The sequence below is a fragment of the Phyllopteryx taeniolatus genome, chromosome 5 (assembly GCF_024500385.1).
Source record: "Phyllopteryx taeniolatus isolate TA_2022b chromosome 5, UOR_Ptae_1.2, whole genome shotgun sequence".
Classification (NCBI taxonomy): Eukaryota; Metazoa; Chordata; class Actinopteri; order Syngnathiformes; family Syngnathidae; genus Phyllopteryx; species Phyllopteryx taeniolatus.
In genome coordinates, this window is record NC_084506.1 from 9,456,334 (window position 1) to 9,480,853 (window position 24,520).

Here is a 24,520-nt window from a genome sequence, read left to right on the forward strand (position 1 = left end):
TTCCTGCACTTCGGTCGTATTGTTGCGAGTTACTGTGAAAAGCAACTGAAGGAAAGGAGGAATATCCTTCAATGACAAAGTCAGTGATCTGATCCCAAACGAATGGAGCATGCTTTTCATTTCTGTAAGGTCTGCGTGCTCTCGGCTTCAAGCACTAATTGACTCTTCATGATTTTTCAAGTATTACAAAAATAAACAATCGCTTTTATTTACAATCATGTCAAATGTCCAAATACGTTTGAGTCTGTCAAAACTGAGGTATGCGTAACGTGGCTTCGCACTCACATTCACACCTACGGGCAATTTCGTCTTCAACTAACGTGCTATGCAAGTTTTTGGGATGTGGGAGGAAACCGGAGCCCACGCAGGCGCGGGGAGAACATGCAAACTCCACACAGTCGAGGCCAGATTTGAACCCGGGTCCTCAGGACTGCGAGGCAGGTGTCCTAACCAGTTGCCAACCGTGCCGCGAGTGGGGATAATATGCAAATGTAATGTATGTAAAATGAGCATTTGAGAAGGCGGGGCAATACTTTTTTTACTGCACTGTACTGTTTTCGACACCACTGTGTTAGCACACGTGAAGGTGTACGTAATGATATTTCCGAGTGTATAACCAAATATTCATTGCTGCACCTGTTTTTAAATTGTACTCTTGTGTTTTCGCGTGTCAGCAAGCTCACATCTCCCGCATCACATATCAGATGGCTGATGATTTTGCATCTCGACTAATTCCTCGCAATCCCCCAAAAATGTTAGTTAAGGGAGCATTCATCGGGAAGGATTCACGTATCCCATTCTCCAGTGAGCCCGCCTCCGGTCTTGGGTCCCCTCCACCCTGAGGCCAACGGGGGCCTCGCTCCTCTCCCACACTGAGACAGGTGCAGCTGGCTGGAGTCACGCGTGGTCCCACAGTGCCAACAAACAAGCTCACGCTCTCCATTTACACCCTGGCTTTAATCACTTGCATTCAGAAGGCACTTTAAAAAAAAAAAAAAAACTAGATAAGACATGAGAAAGCAGACAAATGGAGGTTCCTTGGTGCAATTCCCTTAAGCCCTTTGTAGCATTATGTAAACAGTTCATTTAACTCACTGTACGTTCAATAAATCATCTTGTTGCATGTAATAATATTAACATAATGTCTTCCAGATAACCACTGTGAACTAACGTTCAATTAATTTTCGTTACATGTAACATTCAACACAACTAGGCATATCCCAACTGTTGTCCAAGAGGGCCCAAAAAATAAAAATAATGAATCAAATTGTCCAGCATAACCAAAAATGAAGGTTGACAACACCCTTGAATCGCCTTGAAAACACAGGACAGACAAGGTCACATCATTTCTCTTTTTCTTTTGACGGAGCAAAAGCAGAACAGGAATTAAGAGGGTGACAAGCGCAGGCCGCACATCTCTCAAAGGCTACTTTTAGAAAGCGCAAGTCAAGGCTTGAGGTTTCAGTTTCTGCTCTTAAGCAAATGACTTTTCCAGCACGCCAATTAAGTATACAATTGGAGTTCTGGTTCATAGGGGGGCTTTTTTGGGGGGGGGCTTAAAAGGATTTGTCTAACTTTTCTTGATTGCAATGTTGTTTTCCTAAGGTGCAATAACCCGAGGTCATCGCGACTCAGCATAAACATTGTTTTAGGTAAACAAAACTAACTACAAACACATGAATTTGGCTATGAAAGCGAGGCCTTCTTTTTTTTTTTTTTCCCCCCCAACTTCCTTAAATCAGCCAAACAGAAGCTTCCCAAAGCACGAAAGGAGGAAGCGGACCTCAGGTATGCGGTCTTGAAATATTAGCCTGCTATCGGAAAGCCCAAGCCAGGGTGACATCGGGGCGGGTGTGTGAGAGCGAAAAGGCGACTCTGGCCACGTGGTGGACAGGAGCTCCAGAGACAACTGTCGCCGTGTAATCACTTCCTGCCCGTGCCCTCCTTGGACATCTGTCACCTTGGGACGCCTTTAAACATCTTCCTTCAATATGAGTGACTGGCTGAACCTGCCCTGGGACACTTGTAATCGTATAATGCAGGACTCTCCCAAATGGGAATGGAAAACCTCGGTGCTGCGAGCGCGACCGCTTGATGAGGCGTCAGAGGAAAAGGCAAAAAGTCAACGAAGACACGCAATGTTTAATAAATGTAAGGTTGTCATCACTGTTGAGTGGAAAAGCTGAAAATAATCCAGTAACGAAAATCTTTTTTTAAAAAGGATATAAGTTTGTAAAAAAGCCCTTCCAGATAATCTTCTGGCTAATGTTCAGTAGAAAATGCCAAATCATGTACTGTATGATTAAGGTGAAACCAAAAGTGACATGCCCGCTCACTTGATTTCAAACAAACAAAAAAAGACTCGAATACCCAGTTCTCATACAGCTGTTTGACATTCACTTTATTGTTAAAACTTGTTTTGGTATCCACCAGCTGCTCATCAATTTTACCTTAAATTAGAAGCGAACATATACAGCATCATCTTCAAAAACCATGTAGCAGTGTAAACACGGTGTACTGATAAATCATACAATTACATAACGGCAAAGGCCGTCAAAAATAGACTTCAACCAGAAAAGTAAAGAGGCGTGGTAAAAATGCATGTCTACAGCCGTTTGTTGTGCGTCGCTCGAACCTGGCCAAAAAAATTAATAAAATGTACTGACAACATATACACATAAGAAACGCAGCCCTATGCGAGACAACCGCTCCGTGTGGGTGTTTCATGAAGGACTGGAGAAATATACAAACCCCGTTTTGCGTTCCATGGGTGATGAGTTGCAACTATACACCGCGATGTGACAACTAAATAATTGAAATTCAAGTCGCGTGATAAAACCATCTCATTCTTGGAGTGAACGGCGTACTCGTTAATGAACAATTGTGGCACGCGCTGTCAATATGCGAGGGACCGTTTTCCCCCCCGATTACGGCTCATCATGGCCGCATCGTACTGCATCTCAACTGCTGCTGCGCATGTACATGCTCGAAATAAAAGCTTGCCCCGTGAATATTACGTACGCCACACTAGCAAAACCTGAGGATGAAGACAAACATTTGTCGCTACGTCATACAATCAAACGCAACAAGTTCATAGAATGGGCATGATTCCAAAAGGCATCGTGGGGCCGAACGACGGACACGGCTGTCTTCTGCAACAGTTTCTACAATCGCGCTCGCTCACTGGCCCGACCCTGATCGGGAGTTTTGAAATGGTTGCCGATCAGCACGATGTTGAGGTTTGACAGGACAGTCGCGTGCAACTGCAACTCGTGAAAGAAGCCCGAATAAGAAATCAAACAAAGGAACAAAGCAGCAAACGACCTCGCGCTACATCGCAACGTAAAAACCTTAAATATTCCATACGGCTTCGTGCTTCAGATACGGGGAGATAAAACTGATGTCAGCTCGGTCGGACCTCTCCTCCCTTTCCGCCCATTCTACACAAATGCTTCACCGTCACTAAGGCACCGGCGCGTACAGTCCCGTGAAGAGAAACGTTGATCTGCGCACTACCTGGAGCAAACGCCAATACAATCCACAATATGCCATATGCCTACAGTCCACATAAACACCTCACAAATAAAATGAAAGCCAGGTTTGTAAATGCATCTCAAATATGCAGTTGTTTTACTGTAACATGAAGGAAAATAACCCGACCCTATATTTGATTCTGTACAGCTTCAGGAAGAACGCACGCCTTTAGATCCACCAGAGAAAGCCCTTCACTTGGAAGCTTTGTTCTCAAGCTGGAAGAGGTTGAGGATGTCCAACATGGCTTGTCTGATGTTGCCACCGAAGCGGTGCGAGTCCTGTTAAGAAAAACAAATAGTAGGAACATTTGAATTCCAAATAAATCACCAGAGGAAAATACAAGTGAGCGTACAGTTTCTGGGCTGGAGTGTTTGCTGGAGATGTGGAAGTTGATCAGGTTTTCTCCAACGATGATATATGACACACCGTAACCATCATCAGCCACCTACACCAGAGAAGAAGAAGACAAAGACACCTTAGGTTCATCCCGATCTGTACGAAGGAATATCTCGCTATGTTCTGCAATAATCGGCATTCGGCGGATTCCACTGAGTTGCGCGAGAACCTACCGGTCCAAAGCCGCCTCCGGAGGACACGTACTCGGGGTGTCTGACCAGGTCAAACAGCTCCACCTGCTGCAACGGCGTCTGGCTGGTGGAGAGTCTCCATGGCTCAGACAGGACCTAAAACCAAAGACCTGAAAATGATATACAGCTCTGGAAAAAAATGAGGGGCCTTTTTCACTTTTGGAACTTTTTTTCATTTTACACAAATGCTCTAAATGACAATACATGTATTTGGAATTTGCTATATTGTTGTTAGTGGATCAAAGAGAACAAAATATGAATTTGACTTCAATCCGAGAACCCCGGCGTGGTTGCCTGCCAGTTGCAAACATTCACACTCGCGTCTACGGCATGGAGAATTTAGTCTTCAATGAACCGAAGACGTTTGTAGGATGTGGACGAAAGCCAGCTTCGCTGGAGACTCTGCATCTTTTTGCACAATTGTTCTTTGTTTTTTGTCAATGTCTTTCTGTCTCCAAAGTGTTCTGTAAATTGACTGTCTGTCGTACTCGAGCGGCTCCGACTACCGGAGACCAACTCCTTGTGTGTTTTGGACATACTTGGCAAATAAAGATGATTCTGATATCCTCTACAAACACGGAGAAAACATGCAAACTCCCACCCAGAACAACTGCTAAATACGACATTTTGCTGCCTCGTTGGAATATATGGCGGCACAAATTTATGGGGGGAAAAAAACAACAACAAATATGGACAAATGAAAGGTTGAACAGTCTTGAGTGTGGAAGGAACTGCCGTCAGCGTCTGACAGTCCGCTGTAGTCCTGACAGCACATACCTCCTTGAGGAAGGGTGAGTCTTCTCCCAGGTATTTGGAAACCACGTAGAGACAGAAGAGGTGGCGATCGATGCCCATGCCAGTCATAGCCAGGCGGTACAGGTTTTGGTGCTTCTCTGCTGACAGTTTGAGCAACTTCAGACGTTCTTCTCTCTGAGAGAGACGACGAGAGCCGTGGGTCTGCTTAGGCACAGGGTCATATGGAACGGGACAAGCAACTGCAACGAAAGCCCTTTCTTACGGTCTCATCTCTGATCATGGAATGAACGAAGGCGCACGTCTCGGCGGTGCAGGAACGCACCGTTTCGGTTCGGCCCTCGCGGAACAAACGAGTCATGGAGGCTTCGTAGGTCAGGCAGAACTTGCCTTTGTCCTATTTGGTCACATGAAATTCAGGATGTTATCCTACTAGTGCATCTATTTATTTTGTGTTTTTAATTTCCAAAATATAAAATAAATACCCTCCTAAAATACACAGCTGACAAAACTTGCTCAATGGCTATTTATAGCAGCCTATGGTCATTGTGACTGCCCTCTGCTGGAATTTTAAGGATACGTGACCGTCATTGGGGACATCTTCATCTGCATCTTCAGGGGTCTTGGGTCAAACTACAATATAACATCATACAATATAATATAGATCACAATAAGCACTAAGGCGGCTCGGGGTCACAATTGTTAGAATGAAGTCTAAATGAAGCAAAAGTAAACTTGTGTTGTTGTATTTGAGACAAACATTTTTTTTTGTTGCAAATATGCACGTGCAGGAGTATATCAGAGGCGCTGATCGGGCTGCTTTAAAATCAGAAATGGACATTGAGCAGAGCTAAAATACAGCATTAAATGTACCCAAAAAAAAAAAAAAACATTTACCCAAAAGTCCCGAATTGCCAGTGTTCTTTCATGGCACCGTGTTGCACTATTTCAGTTGAGGGAGTGGAAAGTACAAACCCTGTAATGAGCCAACTGCAGGGCAATCTGGATAAAGGCATCGGGACTGGTACGGCACTTCTTGATGAGACCCTTGCCAAAATCATTGAAGGGGAAAATGTGGCTGTCCACATCATCGGCCAGAGTCCTGGCAACTGTCAGAGAGTAGTCGATGATCCCTTGGCACTAAAACAAGAGCAAAGGCAACATGCAACACTGTCGACAACCAATTTAGTACACCATTTCATTTTGCTCTTGGCATATACACTCACTATATTGCCAAAAGTAGTCCCTCACCTGCCTTGACTTACATATGAATTTTAAGTCGCATCCCATTCTTAATCCACAGGATAGAAGAAAACATCGGTCCCCCCTCTGCAATTATAAAACCTTAAACTCTTCTGAAAATGTTTTCCACAAGGTCTTGGGGTGGGCTTATGGGAATGTATGACCATTTTTCCAGAATTTTTCCATTTTTGTGAATTTACACACTGATGTTGGACAAGAAGGCCTGGCTCTCACTTAAACGTGTTCTATAGGGTTGAGGTCAGCATTGTGCAGGCCGGTCAAGTTCGTCCGCATGAAACACTCACCCGTGTCTTCGTGAACCTTGATTTGTGCACTGATGCACAGTCATGTTGGAGCAGGAAGTGTTCCCACAAAGTTGGAAATGTCCAAAATATTAGAATGAAGGGAACTTTGAATGCATCAGCATACCGAGAGATTTTGGACAGTCAAAGAGGTTGGGGATTACCCCTTCCTCTTCCAACATGTCTGTGCACAAAGAAAGCTGAATGAGAAAGAGATGAATGAGAGAATTTCGAATGGAAGAGTCCTGCCTTCAACCCGACAGAACGCCTTTGGGTTGATTGCGAGCAGACAGTGACACACATACGTTCCTAGAAGAAGGGGGAAACATTCCCATCAACTCGCTCCTTAAAACTCGTTGAAAGCCTTCCCACAAGAGTTGAAGCAGTTCTAGCAGTAAAGGGTAGATTGACATCATCTTAAACCATATGGATTTCGAACGGGATATCACTTAACATCATACGTGCGTCAAGGCAGGTGAGCGGATATTTTGGGCGATTATCAGTGTCGCTAAGACTGGTGCAAGTAATTAGCACGACCGGCGAGGGCTAATGCAAATCGAAACTACAACCGGGAGCTCTGAGAACAATTTTGGGGTGCTCATTTCTTTCCTGAACTTAAAGACTTGCACTGCAGAACACCTTGGCAAAGCAGTGCCCGTGGGCCACGCTCTCTTCTGCCCGGCCCTCGCGCCCTTTATTAAGGCACGTGCTGCTTTTATTCCAATGTGCACGTGTGTTGGCAGTGCAACCGCTCGTCTTCGGTGTCGCCAACTTCAAGAGATGTTGTCGCTGTATTTAGTGACTTTTCCGACCATTCTAGCAACATTCCTTTTTCCTTTGGGGGAAAAAAAAAAAGACGGAGGCCACTTTGCTCTTAGGAACCTTAAATGCAGCAGATTTGGTTTTTTGTAACCTTGGCCAGATCTGCGCCTTGCCACAATTCTTTCTCTGAGCTCTTCAGGCACTTCCTTTGCCCTCATGATTCTCATTTGCGCCGACATGCACTGCGAGCTGTAAGATCTTCTATAGACAGGGGTGTGGCTTTCCTCATCAAGTCCAATCAGTATCATCAAACACAGCTGGACTCCAATGAAGGTGGAGAACCATCTCAAGGATGATCAGACGAAATGGACAGCACCCGAGTTCAATATTTGCGTGTCACAGCAAAGGCTCTGAATACTTAGGGCTTTTTGGGAATAAATCTGCAACTATTTCAACAATTCAATAGTTTCTGTCAATATGGGGTGCCGTGTGTACATTCATGAGGACAAAACAGGAACTTGAGATGATGTCTGCAATATAACAAAGAGTGAAAACTTCGGAATACCTTCCGTAGCCACTGCATGCGCACCCCTGCCCATAGCTTAGCCTACCTCATCAGTAATATCCCACTGCAGTCTTTGGGGGGCAGGCAGGCTGGGATGCGGCTCGCCGCAACAGTGCTCGTCTTCGGTATATCCAAGCTTAAACGGGTCCATGGAGAGCACATGCTGAAAAAACGATATTTCAGGTCAAGCGTTACTACTTATTCATGGCGACAAAGACCGAGGCCTTTTCAAACACAAAAAGTGTCAACAACCGGAAATGACACACCTCCCACAGATGACCGACGACCGGAGCATCGGCCCAGGAGTGCTCAGCATTCAGACCCATGGTGCCATTCTTAAAAACTATCAGGTTAAAGGATTTATCAAACCACCTGAGTTCAATGGGGGAGAAATACCCTCAGTGTGGTCAACGGGTATGTGCGGCATCCAATATTTTTCTTTTGCTTCATCTTTCTAACCTGTCGTAGCACTTTCCATGGAGCAAAGACTTCGCATAACTATCCAGAGACTTGACTGGGCTGCTTTCTTCGAACCGCTGCTCCGTTTCATCCAGGGTCACAAAGAAGGCCGCCTTCTCGATGGCGTCCAGAGACTGCTTGTTCTTGCCACGGCCGAAGTGGGCGTCGCGGCACTTTGCCCATGGGGTCCTGCGCCGACATAATGGACGGGAAGCAAACAGCAGCAGCACAGGGCGACATACCCAGAGGTTTAATAACGAGGCCACTAAAATAAGTGCCATTTGGGTCACTCCTTCTGTTAAGTCATGTAGACACAAACACAAAATCTAAAATCTGTTACAAACAATAGCACGAGTACAAATGTATCCTGTCCGCAAACAGTTTCGCCAGCTGATGTGTTCGAGCAAATCCTTTTTGGGGGGGCCAATAGCGCAGCTTTATATCATCTTTAAGAATCGTAGACTCGTTGTGGAATACTACATAGTCCGAGTCGTCCTGGCCGCTCGACGCCACGCAACACAGATGTGAAGTAACTCACAGAAAAAAAGGATTGTTGAATAATTCAAGCTGGAAATAAGTTGGAAATTTTGAGTTTGTAAAGAAAAAAAACGGTTTTTTTTTTTCATTTTCGCACAGCCTCATATTGCTTTGTCTTCACTTTTTGTGAACGAGTAACAAACCGATATTTTGTCATGATTTGATTTTCAATAGAATGTGCTGTGTGTTTCCAGTGCATTCGTATCGATGGAAACAAGCAATTAGATTTTTTTTTTTAAAGCGCTATTAAATGCAGCTGTACTGTAATCACAACGTGGTCCAAAAAATAAATTTGTATCTTCGCACGTGCACTCTTCTCTCCGAAGCACAATGTCTGCACAATTGACTGCAGCTGCCATGCATGCACCTGTCCCCCGCAGTAAGGGCAGCGAGCCTCTCCTCTCCCGGCAAGGGTTCAGACTTGTCAGCCAGGATCCTCTCCATCTGCTGTTCGATCTCCCGCGGCAACAGAAGTCGGCCATCGTAAAACATCCACACCTTGAAGAATCGGCCTTTGTGGTACACGGCTATGTGTTTGCTCTCATTGGTGTGCTGAAGGATATCTAGAGGAGAAGAACCAATGGTAAGGTGCAGCAGGGCAAAGAAAAGCAGTTTGTCTACGCACTCTATACAGCCTCACTAAAACCAACTAGATCTGCAGTGCATTCCAAAAGTATTCAGACCCTCATTCTAATCTTTGAGATGTTTGTACAATTTGACTGGAGACCACCTGCTTTCATACAAATTGATCAGCCATGATTTCGAAAGGTACATACCCGTCTGTATGAGGCTCCGCGGCCGAAAAAAGCATTTTAGAGCAAAATTCAAGGAAGGAGCATGTATTCGGGATGGCCCAGATCTGCACTTGGGTTCCAGATTCTTAAATGAAACTAAACATGTTTTGCTCTGAGTCGCCATTTCTGGCCTTAGGCATTAGGCAGACAGGTCAATTTTACTCCCATTGAGGCCATATAGATTAGGAAAATAAATGAGAGCTGTTAACTTGGGAATTACCGTCTAAAAAACTAGTCCTTAAATGGGATACTCCGGGCACCAATTTTAGCTGCAACATGAACATGGAAAAATAAAATGGGAGCGGAATAATTTCTGAATGCACCAAACGCTCAACTTAATCTTAGCGATAAAGACAGCTGTACATGTTTGGAAACAACATCTACTGCCATAATTGAAACACATGAATCACTTTAACTGACATCACATTAACGGGAAATAAAGTCAGTGGCTAATCTAATGGATAAAGGAAGGGACTACCCGAGTGAAAAAGTGGCTTGACATGGAGGACGTGCAGGAAGGAGGATGTAACATGGAAGAATTGGATGCAAAGCTTGTTTGAACAGCACGGTGCAACATCCAGACAAACCCGTTTGGGTAACGTTCAATGCATACTAAATGATATTGTCTTTGTGATGCTCATACTGTTCAAACAAGCTACAAACGAGGGAGAGCACATACAGCGGGAGGAATAATGTATGTCAAACCTTTTGTCATTTCTTTCATTGCTGCATAAATGCGCCTTAAAACGTGAGCTTCAACAACCAGAATGTGCTTTAACTAATACCACACCCAAAAAAAATGTGGGTTTTCATGACAATTACAAACATTCACAGGACAAGGAGGAAAAGCTAGGTGAACATCGTGCCTATGTATTCTCCAAGAGCTAATCGGAGTCAGGTGTGAGCCAACCTGGAGTCCAATCAATGAGTTCGATTGGCTTTAAGCTGCTCTGGCCACTAGAAAACACACACCAGGTTAGAATTGTCTCGAGTGAAGAACCACTGCCTGATGTGTACCATGCCCATACCAATTACAATTGTTGACTTGGGTTACAAATGTCTTGATGTTCATCAGTCCGTGTTTAGACAAATTGTCTATAAATGGAAACAGTTTAGCACCGTTGCTTCTCTTCCAAGGAGTGGCCCTCCTATAAAGATGACGCCGCAGAAGGCTCAATGAGCTTTAAAAAAAAAAAAAAAAAAAAAAAAAAGGACCCTAGTGTCATCTTAAGACTTGCACAAAACACTGGTATGTGCCAACATCTCTGTTGAATAATCTACCACAAGTAAAACATTAAACAATAGAAATAGAGAGCACCAAGGAGGAAGCAGATGCTGTCTATATAAAAAAAAAACATTGCTGCTCGTTTGAAGTTTCCGAAAGAGCACTTGGATGTTCCATGACACTATACTGGCAAAATAGTCTGCGCACAAATGAAACCGAAGGTGAACAACTCGCGAGGAACCCGCGTCGTCACGTGTGGAGGAAAAACGTCAAAACCGTATCCCAACTGTGAAGCATCACGGTATGCGGTTAGGGTTGCTTCGCTTCCTCAGGGCCTAGACAGACTGCTATCATCAACGGAAAAAGGAATTCACAAGTTCATCGAGATATTTTGCAGAAGAACTCGAAGCCATCTGTCCAACAGTTACAGCTCAAAGGGTTGCAACAGGACAACGATCCAAAACAAAGAAGAAGAACAAATCAACAACAGAATGGCTTCAGAAGAAGAAAACATGTTCTGGAGCGGCCCAGTCAAAGTCCTGACCTCGACCTGATTGAGGTGCTGTGGCAAGACCTCAAGAGAGCTATTCACACCAGACACCCCAGGACTCTCGCTGAACTGCAAGAGGAACAGTCCAAAATTCATCCGGATCATTGTGTGCATCTGCTCTGCAACTCCTGTCCAGGAAACATGCGGTTGAGGTTATTGCTGCCATTCATTTTTCCTCTGTCCTCTGAATGTTTGGTATTTTCGACACAAATGTGAACACATATTGCGTGCAATTATTCCGTTTATTCTTGCGATTTAGGTCAAGATCAGACGACATTTGGTGACCAATTTATGTCGAAATTGAAGAAATTACAGAAAGAAATTCACATATTTTCCCCCTCCCATTCTATACTTGGAAAAGAGCCTCAAACACCAACTACTTACTACACATGCAGATTAGTTCGTCTGCTCTCCTTTCTCACCTCCAGCAATTTAAATGTTTATTGTGCCGACTACCAGGAACACTTCATTGTACTTAACAGTAAACCTAATACATTTGTTGTACAGTCAACTGACTCCCATCTTCTTTTCTAAAATGCACCTTAAAAAAAAACATTTATTGACCATTAAAACATTCAATCCTTACATGAATTCAATTTAAATGTTAAATTTGCAGCAATTTAAAAGTAAACTTTTCCTTTTCAGTTTATTGAAGAAATCTTTCAGATAAGACGAGGTCAGCACCTCAGATAGCCAAACATTTAACCACGATCGAGGCCTTTTATCAGGTTTTGCGTGCCAAGGAAATAACGGCAAATTCAACTTTTTTTTCTTTGACAAAATAGACTGGATATTAGAAAAATAGACTGTATTAGATTCATGCATCGGCGGTTCAACTTACAAAGCATATTAGTACTTTTATAATTGATCAAAATGGAATCCAGCATATCATCTCATTTGTGCCCTCTCAGATTTCAATCACTGTCCTGACATTAAAAGTGCTTGCTATGGAATATACACTCCCCAGCCACTTTATTAGGTATGCCAACTCTAAAATAATAATAATAATAATAATAATAATATGTAGACAACTATACACTAACACATCAATCAGATCAAACCAACCTACCCTTGGAGAACAAGGAGACAACTTTTATTTCACAGGACCGTGAGTGCAGCAACAAATTTTGAGAGTTTAGAGATGGACTATAGCATATAGTTAAAAAAAAAAAAAAAAGAAGGTACCTAACGTGAGTGTGTTTTTAGCCGCTCCCAGCTATGCGTCGTTAACCGTTAGAATGGCACACCAATGGCGAAGACGACAAAGGAGGTTTACGTTATGTCTGCCCATATCAAATAGTACATCTCATAGTACCCAGTTTTATCACTGGAAAGCAGCAATTGTCGATCAGCGTAGGTACCGTGCAGTGAGAAGAAGAAGAAGAAGAAGAAAATAATAATAAAATAAACTAGGGGCATCAAGAGACTGGTAAGACTGGTTAAAACTGACAAAAAGCAATAGGTCAATGACTGATGTCTACCCAAGTGCGTCTCTGAACACACAACACATGAATACCCGAAGAAAATGAGCAACCGCGGAAGAACAAACAAGAGGAAGGCGGGAAAGTGAGCTTGCAGTGCACAGTGAGTCACTGCTGCATCACATCAACAGTTTTGTCTCGTGATAGTGGTGTGAGTGAGGCATATTCCTTTCGCCACCGTTTGGGCTTTGTCGTACTAAGTGCGCATTATTTCAACGCCACAGTCCTATGACAACACGCCATGAAACAAAACTAAGAAAACGGCTTGCACAACGAACGCGTCTCAATCCGACACAGTAGAGCTCCTTTGGGATGTGGCTATCAAGGTGCGGTCAAATCATTATGACACAACTGTGGCATGCCATTCGATAGGAACCAAAATACACCAACTAACTGATTTCATACCATGAAAACGGCACAACAGGTCATGTAGGTAAAGGCAACGTACAACTAATAAGGAGGCTGGGAAAGTATTTCCACCTCTCAATTTCCAATTTAGCGATATGCACTTAAGTATGTTAATTCTCATGAATCACAGTTACCATGCCGGCCCAGGATATTTGGTCTTGCCCGCCATTTTATACACAGAACCAGGACTTCAGCCACATGCAAATTATTCACCAGGTGTTACAAATTCTACTTGGTCAGATTTTTTATTTATTTTTTTCCATAGACACACAAAATGTCCCAAGGAGAAATACAGTCAGAGTAGCGTGGCGGCGGTAACACTGCAGACTCTACCTGTGTCTACACCTGGGATACGACTGGTGTTGAACATATACTCGTATTGGGCGGAACACATGGGAATAGTGTTTAGGAGCATGAGCTGAAAAGCAAGAGGGGAGAGTCAAACAAATTGAGATGACATTCTAAATCACCATAATCCAGATAGAGCAGCAGACACGCACACACACCTACAGGGACGGAAGCAGGAATGAGGTGGAGAGGAAATGAGGACGATTGGTTTGGAGGAACCTCAGAAGGCTGCCAGAGGAGAGGATTTACATAGGGACCAGAAACCAGTGGCCAACCCGTTCAATGCCAACAGCAAAGCCCTGACATCGCCAATGTTCATACTTTTCAGAAATTAATACGTCACATGACTTACATTCATTTTAGAATTTGAATCGCTGGGACCGCCAATCAAGAGATTAGATAGCTTCAGGGCTTTACTGTTGAGAAAGAGTCGAGGAGTCAGGGGTTTCCAATGACTGCTGCCATTGCGATGACTTGGGTCACAGGGAAGGGTATGGTTCAGAGGGCACAGCGCAGGTGCCCTCATCTTACCTGTCTCCAAACCTGGGATGCGGGTAGTGTTAAACATCCGCTCCCACTGAGCCGAACACAGAGGAACCTTGTTTGCCAGCAAGTATATCTAACGCAGAATCCGACAAAGCGAAAGGACAAGACAATAACACAGAGACAACCGAATGTGAGTGTGTAACATTGCAAGCCCATGCATGGGAATTTGTGCAGATTCATAGAGACAGTGGGTCTTCGCAGCTGAGGTCAGTGTGAGTTCACAAAATACACTGTCGAAATTCTGCCAAGATTTCATCAGGATTTTACAGATTTGTACATAGGCTTCATGCGGGTTGGAGAAAGAAAAGGACAGGACGAAGTTAAGGGAAAGCTAAATCATTACAATTCGCTCTTGTCACTTGCACGCTGAAGAAACAGAAGGAGAAGTTCAAAAATGCCTCATTTTGCCAGAAATCAGGACAGTCTCAATTCAAACAAGCAACATTGTACGCCGGTAACATGCTCCACAATCAGTCAGCTTGAAAATTACATCTATGGTATATAGAACATTGTGAACATGAAAACATAAACTAAAGTAGCACTGATTTGACTCCTGAATCATTTAGAAAGTAAATCTTGTGCACTGAACTGACAGGTATTGGTGTAAAAGAAGTGAGAACGGAAAAACCTTGCTCCATACTTACTGGTTTGATCTGGGCTCGGTCCAGCTTCCTCCTGTACAGCATGATAGCATGAATGGCATTACCTGCTCTGGCAGCCTGAATTGAAGTGGGGAATACATAAAGGAAGTCCTGAGGAGAGAAGAGGGATCGCACACTTGTCATCTGAGATGTGCTTACGTGTTGAAAAAAAAAAAAGACAAGAAACCAAATGATGTTATTGTTGAAGTCTTAATGAAGGGAGAGTTTGACGACTGTGGCAGAATCCCAAAATCGTCAATAGCTTCAGGTCTGGATTCTGTGGTCAACTCATTTCAAAAGTTAAATCGACATTGTTAACACAGCGTATTAAGAATTCACAAAGCCAAGTTGGTATGATTTGGGAATGAAACTCTCTATTCAGACTTTAGACACTTGACAAATAACTCACTGAGACTACCTACCATCGCGTAGTAGTTGCTGTTCACCATGATGGGCCCTCGACCTCGAAGGTAAATATACTCTTCCCACCAATCACTGACCTGCGGTGATGCATGGAAGGAAGGAAAGACGTAATATTACTTGACAACAACAACAAAATCAACTGTGTGAATAATTCTTTTTGACTCACATAATTGGAGGCCCACCACGACTTCAGTTTTAGGTACCATTGCAGTCTAGGACCCAGATTCATCTCAAAGTCCTTCGCTAGTCCCTTCATCCGTTTAAACTGTTCATCATCCATTAGTGGGCGGACCGACTCTAGGTACTTTAAGCATTAAGATGGACATGTAAGAAAAAAAAAAAAACCATTAAGCATAAATGGTACGTGAGGAAAAAAAGTTGAGCTCCAACGGTAAGATGATAAAATAAGCTAAGATGACACAGCCTTGCAAATTTCCCCATTGTGGGACTAATAAAGGTTATCTTAAGCATTGACATACATACTATATTCATTGTTCATCTTTGGCTATAATAGCAAAAAACAAACTTTCATCTCCTCTGTCAGATCCAATGGCTTCAATAAAATTCGGGTAGGTAAACAATACCACTTTTCCCGAGGCAGAACATACCCTTCTGGAGGTATCCTTAACAGGTGGAACAGGTAGCCGCGGCAGAGAGTTCTGGAAACTATAGAGCATTGGTTTCCTTCCAGAGAACACCTTAACCAACAACTGGAAAAGAAAAGCAGTGCACCTCATTTAAATGTGTTTTTACCACCAAATAGAACACTCAACAAAACTGCCATCTTGCTAAAACGGTGCATAGAAGGCTTACACATCAGGTTCCGCTGACACTGCAAATTTATAGTATAGTATAAAAAAAAGTAAAAGATCATGGAAAGTAAGGGCAAATAGGGATACAGCTGTGGACATTTTGAATAAGCAAAAACGATGCAAAATATTGAGAAAATGTCTGTATTGTTTAAGCATATGGAGAGGGCTCGTACAAGAACATTGCCCGACGCTTATGTCTCACCATCCACAATCGAGTTGACCAGGATACAGAGCCGTGGCGTGCATACATCCAGCCATGCCACGACAAGAGGCACTTGAGGACATTCCTCATGATCATGATTATGGTCACCCATAGACCTGTGCCCACCAAGACCCCACCAACAATCTTCTGAGTGTCTGTGGACATATATTTACTGCACAGGAAAAAAAGACGGAAAAATAATCGACACACGGGCCATTTAAGTATTCAGCTACTTGCAGGTATATAACATCTATTCTATTTAATTCCATAATTCAATCATTCCTGAAGGACTGAAAATTAATTGGGTAGCGCATCAACTGACAGCACAATAACAGATTAAGTAATTTTGTATCTTAGCTACTTTTGGCATCCTGTAACAGATAACGGGGTATTCGGGCAAGCAGGTTCAATCTAAATCAGGGTTCCGAGTTGACTTCAGTACAGTTTTGAATTGCCTATATTAAAAGGTTCAAACCTGACATATTACAAACTACAATACCAAATGTTTATCATCAACTCAAATTCATCTTACAACATTGAACATCCTTCAAAAATAAAAAGCTTCGATGATTTCTATCCATCCATCTTTTGTACCGCTTTATCCTCACAAGCGTCGCGGGCGCGCTTGATTTCAGAAAAAGAATTGAAGCGCGCGTGTAGATGCGGCGAAGACTTTCCATAACTTGGTTCCTCCTCGACATACTAAGTTTGTGTCTCAGTCAAGAAGTATTACTAATCGGTGACTCCAATTATTGTACTACTATTTAGATATGCGTTTTGGTGGCATCTTTTAGAAAAGGCAGGGGGGGGGGGGGGGGGGGGGGAATTGTGAATAGCATACCAAAACATAGGGGGTTTCTGTATTATTTAGCTTGAATAATAATAATAATAGTAACAATAATAATAATAATGCATTGCACTTTCTAGGCACTCAAAGACGCTTTAAAATTGCACGTATTATTTATTCACTCTGCAGTCACTCCCTGGTGGTGGTAAGCTACTTGTGGAGCTACAGCTGCCCTGGAGCAGTCTGGCAGAAGCGTGGCTGCCATTGTGCGCCTACGGCCTCTCCGACCACCACCAAACATCCAACCACATCCATTCATGGGAAGTGTGGGTTAAGTGTCTTGCCCAGGGGCACAACGATGACATGCGCCTGTCAGGCGGGGACATGAACCGGCGACAGAGCGCGTACACTTGAAGGGGTTAACATGCATTATGAAAATAATGATAAACTGTGAAAGAATTCAATCCTTTATCATGCTTGGCATCTTTCCAGGCATGTAAACTTCTGCGTCCTGCACTGCTTGCAAAGAACAGTTGTTGCATGTGGTCATTCAGGGGCTTACCTAATAGGCATGTGTTGTCCCAGTTTAGCAATCAAGCCAAGAGATGGATCCAGCTGTTTGTATTTATTGTACGACATGTAAGAAACGACTACAACCATGAAGCCAGCAGGGCTGCCTGGGTACACGCCAGTCATAACTCCATTCTGTGGAAGGTTGGACAGGACAAACAAAGTCACGGGGAGCCAGGAAGCAATGATTGATGCCAATTTATAGTCCAAGTAGTGTCACTGATAATGAAGACAATGTTATCAGTTCATTGTGGTTGAGAGACTTCGTATGGTGGTGTGTAAACAGCTAAGAAGCGCAAAGGTCGTAACAGAGAGAACTCACGGGCAAGGTATTTGTGAGCGGATGACCTTCAAATGGGAGCATGTGAATGTACACCAATCCACACAATTGTAAAGAACAATGATGTCAAACATTGCTTAAATAGAGCTTTACAGTAGAGATGCTTATCGGACAGATAATTACCAGGCCGAATTGAAGAATTGTGACGTCATATCGATAAATCCAACAACAAAAACAATATCGAGCTTCAACACATCAAATCTTATCAGCCACTTAAAAGGTCGGCATCGTCGTGACGGTGTTTTGAACGCCTACGACGACGCCTGCGTTGCTACTGGCCCGAAGCCGGCCACGAAAGAAGCGTGGCTTGTTTCCATCGCAAACGCATTCGAAAAGTCCAAAACATTTGCCAGAGATGACCCGATGGCTAACAATATGTGCTTTCATCATGGAAATGACCCACCCTTTTCTGTCGTTGAGGACACTGGCTTTCGTCGGCTAATCAACCACTCGGAGGCCACCGTTTGTACTTCTACTTCTGAGCCACCGCTACTTTTCAGTTGTACGTTTGCCAGCAAAATACGATTTGATTGCCGCACTCTTGCGTACACTGATAGATGGAAATAAGGACATAAGCTTCACTACTGATTTATGGACGTGTGATGTTAGCCCAGTTAGCTTGATAGCTCTGAGCGCACAGTGGCACATCGAGAAGGTGATCAATGCTATTGTCAATTTTATGCTCCTGCATGTTCAATCACAGGTCTAAGTCTATTGTGTGCTCATGTTTTATTGGGCAATTAACTGAATTTTACATTTGATAAGCCATTGAAAAAGTATTTTCTTTAAAAAAAAAATAAACGTGCAATTTTAGAGACGTGTGTGTATGACATTTGTTTTAATAATGATGTCATATTTGCTTAGGATCTTTCCTCCAGGTGAGCACAAACTACAGTTAACTAAATAAAAAAATATGAATAAGCGATCGGTTATTGTATTGGTAATCTAATCCAATCTGTAATTGGTAAAAAAACAGGAACTTTAAATTCTTTAAGCAAGAATGCGAAAGAATTCCACCTACAAAGCTTCCACAATTAGTGTCCTGAGTTCCCGAATGCTTAATGAGTGATGTTAGGAAGAAAGGTGATGTAACACAGTGGTAAACATGCCTTTGTCCCAGCTTTATTGGAAAGTGTTGTAGACATCAAATTGAAAATAAGTGAATATTTGAACACACACAAAAAAAAAAAAAAATAAACTGTCAGTTTGAACATTAAATATCTTGTCTTTGTAGTGTACTCGCTTGAATATAGGTTGAAAAGGATTTGCAGAATTGTGTTCCGTTTTTATTTACATTATACACAACGTCCCAACTTCATTGGAATGGGGGTTTGTAAATCATATACATGTATTTTACTTTTGTTCAAAGACACCAAAAGAAAACAAAATTTTAGTTCGGCTTCAAACATTCATGTCATCAACAGGATTTTTGAGGCCATTCACCGATCAGCGAGTTTAAAAAAAACGCTAACCGATTACCGATCCGATCACAAGATGGAGCAATGTGTCTATTTAAATGACTTTTTCATTTACTGTATATACTTGTGTACTGTATACTGCGTATCTTCTCTAGTCTAGTGATTCCCAACCAGTGTGCCGTGGCACATTAGTCTGCAATGCGCAATCTTCAGGTGTCCCGTGGGAAATTATCTAATTTTACTTAACTGCTCAAAAAATTCTTCTTTTACAAGAAATAATGTATCTTTGTCCCTCTATTTTTGCCAGTGAGGCATAGTGACAGAAAGAACAAAGAAATGCTCTTCTAATAGATGGCAGGACGTATATACAGTAGTTACTGTGTATATACTTTTTGTGACATTTTTGTTTGTTGGTGTACCGTGAGATTTTCCAATTGTAAAATATGTGGCTTCGCTCCATAAAGGTTGGAAATCCCTGCTCTCGTCGGCTCATGTATTCTAATCAGTCGGGTCAAACCAACATTACAGAAATAATGTGCGCTAACTTACTGTAGTTGAATTACTTTATTGTAATTAAATTACTTCACACACACCGAAACTTTAGAGCATGATTCAACAGAACACCCCCATGTTTACACACAACCGTTAGTGCTAGCACTAGCTTACTAGGCTACATAACGTTTTGTTCCCTGCTTGCGAGCCGTATCGTATTAAAAGTACGTGAACATAGCTCAAGCAAGCCTTCAATGAATGTCATCCCCCGAGCACCGGTGACCACCAGGCACGTTTTTTCCCCATTTTGTTTTTATAATACACGCGTCACGATGTCGGCGCCATGGTAACTAGTGTATCTGGTCGCGTTTGAGTTGACGAGATAAAGCCCAGTGATCGTAAAAGACGGGATGCGGTGGTATCGGAATACAAAATTGTATTGCAGTAGTCTGACATCTGCAATGGTGAAAGACCAAATTTCTCTTGTAGTCTGATTCGCGCATTGCATGTTGTCTGTCTCAGACGTGTTGTCGGTCCCACACTGCCGACATGTTTTTTTTTTTAATAACTTTATTGGTTGTCAGATATTACAGTACTACGTCAAAGGACACGCGACAAGGCTAAAAATAAACTAGCTTTTGCATTCAAATACACTGTACACGTTGCCGAGGCGGAGTATATGTCTTTTGTGGAGCCGATCGATGACGTCACGCCGATCAGATCGGTGTAAAGTCTAGTCATCAATCCTTGTTATGCTCATTAGCGTAGCATACATAGTAAGTCAGCTATCCCATTTTCTGTGTTGGTCACCTGACGTTCTGCATATCGTGGATTGGTTGAAGGGTCTAACTTTGCCTATGATGCAAACGTAGTGCCTCTCACCTTGAAGCGAATGAATCTTTTCTTCCATGAGTGAAGACCAGAGAGGTAGATTTGGCGCAGAGCCTCGTGGCACAGCTGCAGGTCGATGCCATCTGGGGTGACAGTGAACTGAAAGGCCACTGCCTGGTGAGCTTCTGCCATGGTGGCTGCTTCTGTACAAAGTTACTGAAAGGAAACACAACGAGAGCGAATGCCTCATTATTTATCACCAAGAAAACACTGAGATGCAGTTGCATAACTCACTTTTTATTTCCACCTTCTCAGACACACATCCATTGAGGTGGAATGCATAAAGTGTTTTTCAAAAGTATGTTTGGCACGATGGAAATCATCGTCATTCTTCACATCTTCATTTTCTGTAAATGTGAAGAACTTTCACAACGCTGCTGTCCCAGTAAATTGGCACAACGGGTATTACAGTAGAACCTTTAAAGGTAAAGCATGTATCCGCCTGTGCCTCTTTCAGACTGCACTTACCGAAGCGGGACATTGTTTTAACCATAATGCGTGTTCACATTTTGTACTGTAGCTGGTGTGACTTCTCGCATTCAGATAATTAGATGCATAGTGGCATCAGCGTCTGCGACAGTAATTGGTTTCAATACAAAGGTGAGTGGGTCACGGCTTCCCGCTATGCTGTTAGACACTGGTGGCGTTTCACCTTCAATACAGTGTCGAAAACCAGAACATTTGGGGGTCGACTTTAACCCACTATACCGCATCACTACAGCGACCTGTGAAAAAGCCAGGAAACAAAGATGGGCAGTGCCAAAGCGGCTTTGTTTCCTCAAGCAGCATCTCTCTTGAAACTGCACACAGAAATGCCTCTTTCTGATCTGAAAAAGTCAAATATTCGTAGATTCGGATTATGTATCGTTTGGACCACAATTGTCAAAGTCAAAGCCCACAAGCCAAATATAAACTGACGCATAATTTCACGCAGCCGTAAAAATTGCAACAAATTCATACTCCCACTGAATTTTGTTTGCACGAAACTCTGAGTTGGTAAATTGCACAATAGTAGAATAGACGTAAATATCTGCACGCAGTTATATTCTTTGACTGTTGATTACAAACAAGTTAGTGATCAGAAAAAAAAGAAGGTTTAATTATTAAGGGGAAATTACAGTATGTACTAATATGACAAGGAGTTGAGTTGATACATTGAAATGATTTCACGGTTATAACCAGTCGTCTGAGGGCAACTGAAACTCTCGTGGCCCGGGATGAAAATGATATATGGTGGTTGGCTAGGGTATAAAGTTGATGTACCCTCTGTTGCATATCAATGTGCTTTTGTGTCAACAACTGGAGGAGTGAAACAGATTACATTATGTTATACTATCGATCGTTCCAAAACATCACAGCCATAATTTACATAAACTAATGTTGGCGTTCATCATCTTATGGCCTGAAAACAATACTCAATTAAGAGTTTACATTGAGAATAATCAATGACGAAAAGGTCTTCCTTTGCATCTTCCACTGAGGAGGCTGAAGAGATTTAAGGCAACTTTTTTTTTCATAGTCCTCCGTGAGCACCTTATGAGATGTTCTTGATAGAACAGTGTTCATTATTAACTGGTTCCTGCAAGCTGAGACCGAGCGAGATGCCCCAGAAAGGTTGTCATTATCCACAACACCGTTACTCATATGAAAACCGGTTCGGCAAAAAACATGCGTGCTAGGTTCATTGAAGACTCTAAATTGCCCATAGGTGTGATTGTGAGTGTGAATGGTTGTTTGTTTATATGTGCCCTGCGATTGGCTGGCGACCAGTTCAGGGTGTACCCCGCCTCTCGCGCGAAGATAGCTGGGATAGGCTCCAGCACGCCCGCGACTCTCGTGAGGATAACCGGAACGGAAGATGAATGAATGAACACTGAAAACGAGTAACCAAATTAGGATTTGCCAGTGTGTAGAGTAAAAACCCATTAAAAAAGCAATAACTTAAAAATCTGCGATATAGTGTAGCGGGGGGCTGAACGATTAACTGAAATGAGTGGGTTTGCTGTAAGACAAAAAAAAAAATAAAATCATCATCATTCGACATTCACATAAAGTGCATATAGATTTGACATGCTAAGGAATTGGACACGTGGGCCTGCAGTGCAAATCCAGCCTTAGTGCATTTTCCCAGTATAATTCATTGCATTTGCCTTACTTGGTCTGATCATTACAATCAACACATAAACATGCCACTTAACGTTGTATTATAACTTATGTGCACTATACAATAAGAGGCCGGCCGGGCGCGTGGAGAGAGCAGCGACTCAGCACCCCCCCCCCAGGTCACATGATCCAGCCTCCACTGCGGAAACTGGGGGAAAGGTCGCTCGTTTGGATACAGAGGAAAAACTGGAAACGGCCCCAAACAAACCCTCCCATGCCTACAAGCATGTGTCGCTGTGTGCACACGGAATAACAAGCGTTCCATTATTTTGAGCTAAATCGGCCACCTTTCTCAAATTTGCCCCGATGGTAATAACAATGAATGACCTTTATTTGCACCATTACCTACATAAGGACATCTTACCAAGAGCATGTAACACATAGTTTGAATCAGTGTTTTAATACGAGGGGGGGAAGAAAAGAAGAAAAAAAAAAATACAATTTTTTTTAAAAAGGCCTGACGACTTCATTTAACAGCCTGTAGAATGACGAGTGGGTTCCAAATTGAGTTCAACATTTCTTCCCCTTTGTTCCGACTCAAAACGAAACTTTTATTATTTTCCCTCAGCCTTAAAAGCAAGCCCACACGAGTCGGTCACTGGAGCGACGATTCAACGCACATATTGGAAAGGACTGGCCCAGAAACCGATTTGGAGCATATTCCTCCACATTTAACTGAAATCGGTGGTTTTCAAATCCGTCACAGCCAAATTGAATGAGCTCTCGCGGGCGCGACCAAGCGCGTAAAAGGGCGCAATTCGGTGGACGGTTTGTACTCACCGAGCCTTCTTATGAATCCGAGACTTTGCGCGGAAGACTTTCGCGTCTGGCCCACAATGTGACACCGTTCGGCTGCTGAGCCGCTAACGTTGCCAGCAGCTACGTGAATGAGAGCTGCTGATTGGACACCCGCCTACTTCTTTTGCTACGTCACGTTCGTCTCGGGCGCAACAGCGCCGCGCGGAGGACTGTATCGGTATTGTAAGAAGTGAGTGAACAGAGGAGAGGAGAGGAGAGCAAAAAATGGTGACGTCAGGATGTTGCTTGATCGTCGGAGGCCTTTTTCTGTGTTCTGTTCTGTGTCTTTTCCAGTGATTTCCAACCGTGGAAATAATGTTTATTCATTTATCTATGCCAGCAATGCAGCAGGCAGAACTCTACACGAAGACGCCGCTATTCGCTGGCTATGTGGCCCATGCCTGCCGCAACTATAGCCCCCTGCCCTAAAAATGTTCATAATGACCTAGACAGGATTGCTTGCTCAGAGAGAACATGCTCCATATGCAGGGAGGGCAGAGTCCGGATTTGAACCTCCAACCTCAGGAAAACATACTTCCTTGGCACCGATTGCTACTTTCCTGTGAGCCAGGGCCTGGCCCTCGATGACATCAGCGTTTTTCTGTGCTCCGCTTGCTTGGTCGGAGCAAATTTTGCCACAACTGTTGCACAGATGGCCTCTCGTTCTTCTACAAAACATCTTGACAAACTTTTAAATTCCTTTTTCAAGTGATGATAGCAAGCTGTCTACGCCCTGAGGAAGCAAAGCACGCCCCTGCCCGTGCCCGTGGCCGTGCCCGTGCCCATACCATGTTGCTTCCTCCAGCATGCTTCACAAATGGGATAAGGTTTTGATGTCGTTTGCTGCGCCATTTTTTCCTCCACACATGGTGTTGTGTGTTCCTCCCACA

At 43.2% G+C, this 24,520-nt stretch overlaps 1 protein-coding gene across 5 annotated transcripts; it reads right to left on the bottom strand.

The window, feature by feature from the left end:
- Window positions 1-2,374: 2,374 nt before the first annotated feature.
- cpt1ab (carnitine palmitoyltransferase 1Ab (liver)) lies at window positions 2,375-23,762 on the bottom strand. 5 transcript variants are annotated; one of them, XM_061772512.1, is made up of 19 exons: window positions 23,613-23,762; window positions 20,661-20,825; window positions 17,521-17,663; window positions 16,172-16,343; window positions 15,766-15,867; window positions 15,324-15,461; window positions 15,157-15,234; window positions 14,738-14,845; window positions 13,533-13,617; window positions 9,109-9,304; window positions 8,205-8,393; window positions 8,012-8,117; window positions 7,792-7,908; window positions 5,850-6,014; window positions 5,140-5,271; window positions 4,899-5,051; window positions 4,104-4,217; window positions 3,887-3,979; window positions 2,375-3,812 (listed from the first exon to the last, which is right to left on the bottom strand). In XM_061772512.1, the coding sequence occupies exons 2-19, from the start codon at window positions 20,799-20,801 to the stop codon at window positions 3,726-3,728; spliced, it is 2,319 nt and encodes a 772-aa protein (XP_061628496.1). In that variant the 5' UTR covers window positions 20,802-20,825; window positions 23,613-23,762; the 3' UTR covers window positions 2,375-3,725. The 5 variants fall into 5 exon arrangements, with proteins under 5 accessions (XP_061628496.1, XP_061628495.1, XP_061628499.1 ...); XM_061772511.1 differs by lacking the exon at window positions 13,533-13,617 and adding an exon at window positions 14,079-14,166; XM_061772515.1 differs by lacking the exons at window positions 16,172-16,343; window positions 17,521-17,663.
- Between the last annotated feature and the right edge of the window lie 758 nt (window positions 23,763-24,520).